This window comes from Alligator mississippiensis, chromosome 11 (assembly GCF_030867095.1).
Source record: "Alligator mississippiensis isolate rAllMis1 chromosome 11, rAllMis1, whole genome shotgun sequence".
NCBI lineage: Eukaryota > Metazoa > Chordata > Crocodylia > Alligatoridae > Alligator > Alligator mississippiensis.
In genome coordinates, this window is record NC_081834.1 from 47,586,324 (window position 1) to 47,598,322 (window position 11,999).

Below are 11,999 nucleotides of genomic sequence, written 5' to 3' on the forward strand. Positions count from 1 at the left end.
GTGCTAGTGCCACAAACTGAGTCACAAACACAGCAGGACTGGCCCAGTTGTGAACAGTAGCAGTTTCAAACCACAGGGTAGATGAATACTGCTAAGAAAAAGAGCTCTCAACTCAGCCACTGGGGTTTGGGGGCATGCAGCTCAAGACTGGGTTCTCTCCCTGCCACCCCACCCCACCCCACCCCACCCCAAGCACATGAGTACATTCAGATTGGAATACCAGAAGTCATGATCTTTGGCTGAGCCATGCAGAAGGCTGGTCAGTGTGGCACTCCTGAACCTATTTAGGCTTGAGGTGCCCCTTCAGAGAATGTCACCCCTATACTTTTTTCCATAGTCAAAAAAACAAGTGAAAACCAAGCAGACTTCAATTTCTTTTCTTGAAAAGAACTCTGATCATCAATCATACTAAATCAGGATATTTTTTGATGTGATGGATTTCTATTTGAAATCTGAGTTGTTTTTTGTGAATTGTGTTGGTATTTGCACAATTTAACAGCTAATATTTTGTGGCATCTTTAGAATGATCTTATGGCACCCCAGGAGGCTGTCTCACCCTGATTCTGAATCAGGACATTAGAGACTAATTGGTTCATGGAGGCATAAGCTTTCATAGTCAATAGGACTGAAGAGGGGGTTGGGGAAGAAAACGGTTGGTTGGTTGGTTTGTTTGTTTGTTTGTTTTAAACAAAAGCAATTAGTCAAAGGATATAAACAAGGGAGTTAATACCTGGAGGGAGTCGGTTAACAGCTACTCTAGGTTAAGGGACAAGAATCCAGAGTTTGCCTTGTTTTTGTGTGTCCCTTTCTATCCTGCAGTAATTGAAAGCTAAATAAGGGTCACTTGCCCATAAAGGAGACTTTAAGTTAAAATGGTTTTATCTTCATTTATTTCAGGGATTAGGATTGGATACACAAAACACTTACTACAGAGCAGCTGAAGTACATGCATAATTTGTATGTCCATACCTTTAGCTACCAAATGAGGTCAATAGAGTCCTTTAGTTTTGCCAAATCTGGTAGACTCTCAGGATTGAGGAAGAAACAACTCCAGCCACTCCTAACTGTGCTTTGCATTTGGGTCTGAACTTAGACAGAGGTATTAAACCTCTGTCAAAAAACACTTAAGGAAAGGCATTGAGCTACTTTTTTTAAGGCATTTTTACACATGCAAGTGCCAGGTATTTTGGAAAGCACCTAGCACTGTGGTGCTTGCAGTTGTATAAGTGGTGGTGTGTGTGTCGGCACTGAGAATGCCAGCAGTGCGCTTTTGAACTAAAACCCAGAAGGTGCTTTAGTTCAAAAGTGCACCTCCGTCACTTTCTGCATGCTGACGCATGTTTTGCTGCTTTATACACCTGTACACAATGCAGCGCAGTACGCATCAGCTTGCATGCGGAGCACTGCAGCAGATCTCTGGCGTGTTGTGGGTTGAAACAGTATGTATATAAATGCTCCAAAAAATACAGGAAGTTGTTTTAGCTGAAACTTACAGCACGCCCTATGGCAGATGAAACATCAGCCTGAACAGTTGATGCCTGCCAGATTTAAACAATAGTTTATCAAGTATCTGCTCCACTGTTCATACCTGACCATACTCTAATAAGTAAAACAAGTTTTATTCTTGTCACTTTTAATAAACCAGTACAGAGATGCAAGGAAAAAAGCAACTAAACAACAGCCTACCATGTGGGTTTCCTGAGAGACAATGCTTCTTGGGAATTGAAAGAGCAGCGATGCCCTTGCCAGTCTTTCCTGCACAACAAACTCTCGAAGAGAGTCATGTGGGAGTTATAATGCGTAGGGCTAATGCTCCCTTCCCAAGTGCGCTGGGTACCTTAAGAGTAGGGGTGAGCAAAATGAGGCCCACGGGTCAGATGCAGCCAGCCAAGCCATTCTGTCTGGCCTGCAGAGCCCCTAAAAAAATTTTAGAAAATATTAATCTGCCCTGGGCTGCCTGTCATGTGGCCCTTGATGCTTTGCTGAAACTCAGTAAGCAGCCCTCTGCCCAAAATAATGACCTACCCTTGCTTAAGAATCACAGACTGATCAAACCTGTGGTTTTTGTGATAAAATAATAATCCTTAGACTGACTATTCTAAGCAAGAACCTTTTATTAAATTACGCAAGATGCCCAGCACAAGGGGGTTGGGGGTGTGGAGGAATCTCAAATCCTAGCCTGGGGCCTCCAGACATTTTCATAAGACAGCTGGCCTCCAGGGCCCACTTCACACCCTAATAGACCCCAGGCCAGAGGTCTGCTCCTGTTCTGGCCAGGAAAACTTGGGGTATTCAAATAGTCTGCAACCAGCTGCTAGTGTCCCATCTCAACCCAGGGTTGGCACTTCTGGATTCCTGGTGCTGCACTGCTCACCCCATCCAGGCAGCAGCGAGGTCTTGGTAAAAATCCTCCCCACCGTGGCTCTTGCAGTGTGCCAGGAGGTGCACGCTTTCCCGGAAACCCTTCCCACAGTCAGGGCACTTGTGGGGCTGATGTCCCATGTGGATGCTCTGGTGGTTCTCCAGGTCTGAGCTGCGGCTGAAACCGATGCCGCACTCGTGGCAGGGGAAGGGTCTCTCTCCAGTGTGGATCCGCCGGTGGACCAGGAGATCTGGGTGCCTTGTGAAGCCCTTCCCACAGTCAGCACAGTGGAAAGGGGCATCTCCTGGGTGGCTGCTCTGGTGAGCCACGAGGAGGGAGCGGTGGCTGAAGCTCTCCCCACAGCGAAAGCAGGTGTGGGGCTTCTCCTCCATATGGCTGTAGCGATGCATTTCCAGCTGCCCAGGCCGCTTGAAGCCCTCCCCACACTCGGGGCACTTGTAGCGGTCGTCCTGGAGGTGGGTGCGCTGGTGGTTGACCAGGAGGGAGCGCTTGCGGAAGCGCCGGTTGCATTTGGGGCACTGGTGGGGCCAGGTTTCCATGTGGCTCTTGCGGTGGGCAGCCAGGTCGTAGTGGCGCAGGAAGCCCTCCCCACAGTCAGGGCAAGAGAAAGGCACCTCGCCTGTATGGGAGCGCTGGTGGATCACCAGGTCACGGCGCCTCAGGAACCCTCTCCAGCAGTCGGGGCAGGGAAAGGGCTTCTCCCGCCTGTGGGCCCGCTGGTGTTGCAGGAGGCGAGCACTGTCAATGAAGGTTTTTCCGCACTCAGGGCATGACCACTGCTGCTCTCCTGTCTGGAGCTTCAGCACCACTTGGATGTACTGGCTGCCTTCACTGCTGCCACCGGGGGGAGCAGGGCTGCCCTGTTGCTTAGCTGGGTGGCTTCCCAGGGGCTCCTGTGTCCTTCCCTGATTTTCCATGGTTGCTCCAGGCGCAGGACTCCAAGGCACCTCCCCTTCAGATTTGATCAATAATACTGGGGACGGTTCCACCAGCTCGGGCATTGTGGAGGATTTGTCCTCAGGTGGTGCTGATACTGCCCCTTGCAGCAGCACGAGTGGAGGGGTCCCTGCCATGTCCCCTTCAGCTGTTTCTGGTATTGTCCCATGTGGTTGCGTATGCTGAGAACTCTCCTTGTCATGGTCACTCGCTGTGCCACCCCTGGCGGGGATAGCGGGAAAATCCAAACAAGAGTTGTTTCCTGTGGGGGGTGAAAAGGGAACCTCAGACAGGGGAACAAGCAAAGGTGGCAAAAAGCAAACCAGAATAACTGGGCAGGGGGGGAAATCAAAGATCCAGAGTCACATCCCCACCACATCCTTCCCCAGAAAAGAGACCGGAAGGACCAATCCTACTCCTACATCCCAATCAATTGCTTGGGGAGGAGTGCACAGGAGGGAGATGGCTGCCAGACTGGGTGGGACATCAAGGGTGATGACATAAGGACACAGCCCCTTTCATGGGGGTCACCTCAAGTAGCAGGAGCCAAGGCCTTTTTGGGAATCCCAGCAGTCCCCTTGACTTGCTAATGGTTGGTCTCAATTCAGTTCTGGGGTATTCAACCCCTTAGGCCCTGTGTTCCAGGTGAGTGGACCAGGGCCAGTTTTGCATGCTGGATCAAGTCCTGTGTGCCAGCATCAGGCCCCAGGGCCTGGCACTGCCCCCTCCTACCAGGATTGGGCCCCAAAAGCCTGGCACCACCCCTCTCCTAGCCCCCCCCCCCCCCCCCCCCCCCCCAACCAGGGTTGGGCTCCAGGGTCCAGCATCACTCCTGCTCAGCCTAGCACACAGGGCCTGGTGCTCCCCATGGGTCCCAAAATTTGGCAGCAGGGACACAGTGGCACCACTCCCCCACTGCCAAGTTTCCTGACCCGCGGGGAACCCTGTGGATCAGATGACAGCACCAAGGGCCCAATGTCACAGCGCTGCAGGTTGAAGGTGGTGGATTGAGCACTTCTTAGTTGAGTCCTTACCTATGCAGGCTCCTCTTGCAGTTTTCCTTTCCTTAGAGCCTACAAGACATGGGACCTGAGCCCCTTCCTCCTGTTCCAGCTGGGAGATCTCATCATCAGGCTCTGAGTCTGGAAACCCTGCTTGGAGAAGAAAACGAGAGACCAGGGGACATTTTTGGATATTTCTCATGGAAAAAAAAATCCTCCACGGTTTTGCCCTCAGTTCATTTTAAAGCAGTAACATCCCAGGGCCAGCTCCCCTTCTCCCAACCCCATGTTCAGAGCCTCTGTTAATGAGGGGTTTATCCTGTATCTGCTGGAAAGGCACAGTCCAGCTCGCTATCACAGGCATGCCTATAACACAGACAAGGCAGCTCTGTGGCCCTGAAAGTGAGGACTCCAGTCAGAGGGGAAGCCACCCTCCATCTGTTTGCTGGCAGGTAGCAGCCCAGTGACAGAGTCACGGGGTAACTGGGGCCAGTGGGCATGGGCTAGTGGGATTCAGCATAGAAAGCAAATGGAGAAAGGGAGGGGAGATGTTGCTGGATGCAGGTCAGATAGCAGAGGCCAGCCAAACTCATTCAGGGATCACAAACAAAAACTCTTACCAGCAAAAAGGGGAGAGACCTAGTCTGCCTCCTCGGCCCACCCAGACATGTGGAGGGGTGGAGGAGGTAAGTCATTTGGGAGGGCACTACCACCTGCTGCCTGGATGGATGGGAAGGCAGGAGAGGTGTCTACTATGAACCTGCTGACCTGAATAAGATGAGGGAGGACTGGACAAGCTGCTGCAACCATAGTGGGAGCGCCAGATATTTTCTTTGCTGGGGGATGGTGCCTGTATTGGTTTCACCAATGCTTTCTGTGTGTCAGCATCCCTTGGGATCTCTCCTTGGGGATCTGGGCTCCATGGCTTGGTGCCCTCTTCCAGCTGCGAAATCATGTTGTATTTAGGAATGAGAAGTCCTGCAGAGGGAGGAAAATGTGGAACAACTGCAAATACAGACCGGGGAAGGATGGGCTAGGCTGCATCAGAAAAGGACCTGGGGAATTGCAGTGGACCGTAAGGTGACTGTGAGCCAACCATGTGCTCCTGTTGCAAAGAAAGGCCAATAACGTAGCGGGATGTTTTAAAAGCCGTGTCATTCACAAACCCACGGAAGTGATTCTTCTGCTTTAAGTGCAGTGCCCAGTTTTGGTATCCACACTTCAAGAAAGATGTGGACAATTTAGAAAGAGTCTAGCAGAGAGCAACAAAAGTGATGATAGGCCTGGGAAACATGATTTATGAGAAAAGACTGAACAAACAAGGATAAGTTAATCTGGAGAAGAGAAAACTGAAGGGAGGATTTGGTAACCGTCTTCAAATACCTGAAGGAATAATATAAAAAGGAGACCAGTCTCTATGGCTGTAAGGGACAGGACTAGGAACAAGGATGTCAAATTGCAGCAGAGCAAACGTAGGATGGAGATTAGGAAGACCTTTCTCACTGTGGAGGTGGTTAAGAACAGGATTGCAAACTCCATCCCTGGAAATTTCAAGAGCAGGTTGGACAGACACTGGACTGGGATGGTTTAATCAGAGATGATCCTGCCTTGAGGACGAGATGCTACTTGTCCTCAAGACCCTGAGGAAGATCCTTGTCCTCAAGATCCTGCCTCAAGGACTAGATCCTGCCTTGGATTAGATGACCTCCTGAGGTCTGTCCCAGACCTGTTTTTCTATGATCCCATACCCAGCCAGGACAGGGATCCTTACCCAATGAGGTCACGGTCTCATAATTCTCCTGCATGACGTCCCTATAGAGGGCTTTCTGACCGGGGTCCAGCAGAGCCCATTGCTCTTTGGTGAAATACAGGGCCACATCCTTGAAGGTCACCAGCCCCTGAAATAGCAAAAGTCCTCTCAGTGCCTGTTGCCCCAGCCAAAATCCCAGCTACTTAGTGTGTCCTAGGCTGGCATCTCGCACACCCACAGACCTCCCAGCTTGTCCCCTCATTTCCCAGGACAGCCATATGACTCAGTCTCCGCTTCCTATCAAGAAATGCTGCCTCCTTCCAGTGGAAAACTCGCTACTTTTCTCGCACATAGACTGTTTGCCAAAGGAGGAAAAAGGAGGGGGAAAAAAGGGAGGGTGGGGGTGGCACGATTTCTTAGCAAAATCAAGCAAACTTTACCTTAGAAAAACACAGACCAACAGCATTTTTCCCATGCAGGTCAAAAAAGAGCATTATGCATCCAGGAAATTTTTCATAGAAAAATCTCTCATAGCCTTTGCACAGGTGTTTGACATTTGTTCCTCACATCATGCTACGCTGAAACTGGAAATAGGGGTCACATTTTTTAAGTGTGGGGGCAAGAGGCCCTGGAGCAGCTCCCTGATTGATTTTCAATCACTTGAACCCTCTGAATCATGGCTAGAGGCCTCGCAGCAAAGACAGGCTGTAGCTCAGTGGTTCCCAACCTTTTTTTTGCTGTGACCTGCTGCTGGGAGTGGAGTGTGGCGGCAGCGGCGGCCTGGGGCAGGGGTGGGGAGCTCCTGGCACGCGGCAGGGCTCATCCTTTGTATGCGGTGCTTCTGGCATTGCTTCCACAACCATGGGCAACTGGTGCCTCCTGAGTCTGAGGGGACACCTGAAGAAGCTGCTGGTGGTGGCAGGGACGGGGCTGGCGAGCACCTGCAGAAGCCACCAGCAGTGTCGGCAGCGAGGATGCGGCTGGCGAGCACCTGCAAAAGCTGGTGGTGGGGATGGGGCTGGCAAGCACTTGCAGAAGCCAGTGTCACCGTTGGCATTGGGGTTGGGGCTGGCAAGCATCCGCAAAAGTCGCCAGTGGGGATGGGGCTGGCGAGCGCCTGCAAAAGCCGGCGTAGCCATTGGCATCGGGGTCAGGGTTGGGGCTGGCAAGCACCCACAGAAGCTGCTGGCAGCTGCAGAGATGGCCCTGTCAGGGGGGAGCATGTGCCCCCCCTCCCCCGCCCCACCCCCACCAGTCGCCTATGCCCATGACCCTCATTTGGGAACTGCTGCTCTAGCTGGACCACAAGTTAATATTTCCAATGCGGGCGTTGGTGGGGGAAATTCTCTGTCTTCTACTATGAAGGCATTCGAACTAGCTGATTATAAATGCCCCTGTTGCCCTCCCTCCACATTTGGCAATCATCTATGACCGGCTGGCTACCCAGGCTTGGCCCGCTAGTCTCTCCTCAGTGCTCCTCCATCCATTTCCCAATGTCACACCTTATCAATGCCCCAAGGAATCTGGGTTGGCTTTTGTTCCCCCAGGTAGACCTCAGCCAGTCTGGCCGCCTCCTTGCTGCTGCAAGGCTCCTTCGCCATCACCCAGGCCTGCGCGTCTGCTTGGAGCTCCCCTAGGAACTGCTCCAGGATGATGGCATCCATGATCTGGTCCTTGGTGTGCTCCTCTGGCTGCAGCCACTGCCAAGCCGCCTGGCTGAGGCGGGCAAGCGCCTTCTGGGGAGCTTCTCCCAGCTGCGCAGCTCCCGAGCGGAACCGCCGGCGCCAGGCCTCCTCGCCGGCCCACCCCGACACGGCCACCTCTGCTTCAGCGCCGTTAGCTGCAGGGGCTTCCCTCGGCGGGTGACAGGCCTCAGGCCCTTCTCCAGGGAGCAAGGGCAGTGCAGAGGGATTTCTGTCCCCATGAGGACGGTTGCAGGGCAGGGTCACCAGCTCTAAACCATCTTTCTGCACCTGAGCATGGGCAGGCGTCAGTGCCATCCCCTGAGAGTGTCCCAGCTGGGACAGAGAGGGCGTCCTCCATGACAGGGGCCAGGAAAAGCTCTGCTCCTCAGCCTCACCTGGCTCCCTGCTGGAAGGAAGGATGGGAGTCCCGCTGCAACCTCCCCCCTGGGCCTGGCACTCTTGCTGTATCCCGGCCATTGCTGCCCAGGTGACCCTGCTGGGAGAAAGGCTGCGGATGAGACATTTCGACCAGCTCCATCAGTGTATCAGGTCATGCAGCTGAGCTGTCAGAGCTGCCATCTAGCCCCACAGGTTCTCTGTAGCCTCTGCAGCGGGAATCCCAGTAGGCAGAGGGAAAACGGGCTTAGTGATGGCAGCCATCCATCGCTTCCCTGATCCAGGCATTAGGAAGCTCCCAGCCTCCCCAGCGAGCCTGCACACCCAGCTAAATAGTCCTAGGGAGCTGTTAACACCCATGTCCTCCTGTCCCTTGCTTTCCCCTGTGCACCCCTGCCCCTCTCCGCTCTCCCAGCATCCCTTCCCGGATCCAGCTCTGCTGCAGGGCGATGCCAACCTTAAGGTGGACAATGTTGTCCAGCTTGCAGAGTGGGGGGGACAAGGGACATTTCGGAGAGGGCTTTGGTCCACATCCCAGTGGCAAAACTGTCATCCCACCCCCGTGCTGGGAAAACGCTTGCTCACGCAGCTGCAGCTCATCCCCAGCCCTTCCCAGCCGGGCTACACCCACGTCGTTCCTCACAGACCCCGGGACGGAGTCCCACCCAGACACTGGAGCACAACAGTCTCCAGGGATCCCCCTGACCTGTGCCCCGAGGGCGGCCCACCCCTCAGCATCACAAGGACCAGGCAGGGGCAGGGACCGGCTTTTCCTCTCTGCTCCCCGCCTTGGTCACAGGCCAGTGGCTCAGCCCAGGGAAGGGGCAGAGCCACTGCAGTCACCCGCACGGGCTGCCCTGTTGCAGGGCGACTCTCCCCTTGCCTGGGAGACATCCCTGCTCATTGCTCCTGCTCCAGCCAGAGCTACTGGGATGCACAGTCTCTAGGCTGCCTGTCCCAGTGCTTCCCAGAGGTCTTTCCCCATTACCTGGAGCCTCTGGAGTTGGTTTTAGCAGGGCCCGGGGCTGCCCTGGGAGGCTGGTGCCAGCCAGTCCCCCTGGCCTGGGCACCGGGGGGTGCAATGCAGGCCTCTGCCCAGCGCAGACCCTGCTGGGGGAGCAGCTGCTGCCCAGCCCAGTGGAGGCAGCAGCTTCAACAACAGCATCTGACCCAGGAAGCTCAACTCTGGTATATGAGCAAAAAGGAAACCAGAGCAGCCAGCTCCCCTATAGCAACCACCAGAGCCCCCTGCCGGGGAGAAGCTCCTTAAACCGGCCTGTCCTTGTGTTAAAGGCTGGGGGGGGGGCTTTCTTTTAATGCAGCCATTAATCAACTAAATTAGAGGAGCATTGTTCCATGAAGCTGCGCTGAGAAGCCTGATTCCCTCCCTCCCTCATCTACACAGAAGTTCGGTCTAGCTTCCCTTTTTGTAGCCTAGGTTGGCTGGTCCTCTGTCAGACACGTTCCCGGGGTAGATAGAGGATCCCCAGCTGAAGACAGGCAGGGTTGCCAACCCTCCAGGACTGTCCTGGAGTCTCCAGGAGTCAGATATAACTCTCCAGGAGACTGCTGAGAGTCACCAGGAGAGAAATGATAGGCATTCATTTAAATAAATCTGAAATGTTGAAGCTGATTTGTACAGTAATTCAGTGGGTTTTTCATATATAATAGTAATGTGCATTTGCCTTCCTGACCAAACTGGTATCAGTAACTGATATACTCAAACATGCGGGGATATTTATGTTGTGTGGCATTACATCGTGATGAAACCTCCTGGAACAGATTAAAACAGAGTGGGCAACCCCAGTATTGCCAATCCCACCATGTCGAAAAGCATGAGACAAAATCTAAAAAATCAAAAGATTTGGACCGTAAATCACGATATGCTATTTTTGAAGCATGTGCGCGCGGTTCCCAGGCCAAAGGCAGTAGGGTGCAGAGCCCCAGCCTGCAGCAGGCAGCCCACCTCTGCCCCTTGCATAAATCTGGGTGGGGGCACATACCCCCATGCCTCCCCTGGTCCCAGGGCCCCATTCACCCCAGCCCCTGTCCCACTCCCTCCCTCACTGTGGGGGCCTCAATCTGTCCCCCTACCAGCCCCTTCCCTTTCCCTCCCCCTCCCCCTGCCCACCCCTTCCCCTTCACAGACTTACCAGCTTGGCGCTCTCTACATGTGCCAGAAGAAAAAATCCTGAGATTTGATCTATCATGAGATCATGAGTCAGAGTTAATTTGACTTGGAAGTCGGGAGCCTCGTGATTTTTTCACGAGACTTGGCATTACTGCAACCCTAAAGACAGGGTCTGTCCTGGATGGTGAAAACCCCGGCAGGGGAATTACTTTCAATGCTTTTGTTAGAAATTGGAGAAGGAGCAGCCAGATCCCAGCGCTATGCTCTGAATTGAGGTAACGAAAGGGATCTGGCCAGGATCTTTCCTCCCTTTCCTGAAAAGGAACTGAGAACACCAGAGCAAATAAGCCAAAAACAAGCATGCCTGATGTGCAGCATTGCCAAGGGGTGTATAAGTCCTGCTAAATCACAGTCTTTCCTGAAAGTCTTGGGTGAAGTAGATGGGAAGTGTGACAGCTATCTGAGCTTGAGAGGTGCCAATTTTTTTCACCAAAACAACTCTCTCTCCTAATATTCATTGGGGATCGTATCAACAAAACCTGTGAAGTGCTTCTGAAACCTTAGTTACTCTCTCAGTTAATCAGGTAGCCCTTATTAACTCCTACGCAGCCGGCTTAGTTACTCTGTTGCTCTGGCACAAAGGAGATTTCCACAAGGGTAAAGTCCATCTATGCCAGAGACAAATCTTTCCTGGGTGCCCACGCATTACAAACCTCTGCACATTTTGCCCCACATGCAACGTGCGCTGCTTTATCTTTCTTAGTATGAGTATGCAGGTTTACATATAGTGGAGGGGATGCGTGTGCGAGTGCATGCAAATCACCACAGCAAAACAGTACCCTCATCCAAAGAGAAATAGAGATAAGGTCACTCAACTCAACTGGAAGGCACTTGAATATGATGGTGGTAGAATTGGTGCCTGTATGAACTAGAAACAGCTCACCAGCTAACCATAACCAGCAAGACCTGAATGTGTAATAATGTGCTCAGCTTTTATGGTAAATCGGTGAGAGATTCTACTAAAATAATGAAATCCTTTTATTATGCAATCGTTTACCTCAAATTTTCCCTGAGGAACTCTTTTCCTAAGGTGCCTATATCTGTGCTGAGGGCATGCATCATTTTCCAAGAGGTACTCATGTTTAGGGGATCTTTATGGTATGGATGATACCTAATAGAAGATCCCAGGACAGAGGGGAAAGATGATGTGGGGAAGGCACAACATGAAGATGCAGATCTGTATTATGGTCTCAGCTGTTAAATATTCCTTGTGTGACCTTGGACAAACTATTTAATCTTCTTGTTCTGCTGTCTGTCTGTGTACTTGGATGTAAACTCCCTAAATTAGGGAGTCTTTCTCTCTAGCTGCAGATCCAACCTATGGGAATACAAACAGAAATAGAATATTAGACAATTTTCACAAGTAAGAAATAATTGAGAGCCTATTGCTGATGATGTAGTGACTTTTTGAGTCTTTCAATCTAGTATCTCTGCCATGTGGGCTCCCAACTATGATCTATCCAGTCCGGCACCCTTTGAGAGAGCAAAGAAGGTGCAAGACTCATCATATCTGAGCTTCCTCTGCTTCTTCCTCTCCAAAATAATGGTGATGCAATAAATGGTAACCAGGCTGAGTTTACCGGACATAACTTAGGGTTCAATGTCACTTTATCTGCCTTACTCATGTTTTTTTCTTAAATTTAGAAACTCCATAAAA

General features: G+C 52.0%; 1 protein-coding gene across 4 annotated transcripts; it reads right to left on the bottom strand.

Moving 5' to 3' along the window:
* Positions 1-1,600: 1,600 nt before the first annotated feature.
* Positions 1,601-9,133, bottom strand: LOC102566787 (zinc finger protein 773). 4 transcript variants are annotated; one of them, XM_014606164.3, is made up of 5 exons: positions 7,573-9,133; positions 6,092-6,218; positions 5,089-5,298; positions 4,354-4,470; positions 1,601-3,581 (listed from the first exon to the last, which is right to left on the bottom strand). In XM_014606164.3, exons 1-5 carry the CDS (start codon positions 8,230-8,232, stop codon positions 2,371-2,373), a joined length of 2,325 nt encoding a protein of 774 aa, XP_014461650.2. In that variant the 5' UTR covers positions 8,233-9,133; the 3' UTR covers positions 1,601-2,370. The 4 variants fall into 4 exon arrangements, with proteins under 4 accessions (XP_014461650.2, XP_059570192.1, XP_006270060.3 ...); XM_059714209.1 differs by having other exon boundaries at positions 4,354-4,473; XM_006269998.4 differs by lacking the exon at positions 5,089-5,298.
* Between the last annotated feature and the right edge of the window lie 2,866 nt (positions 9,134-11,999).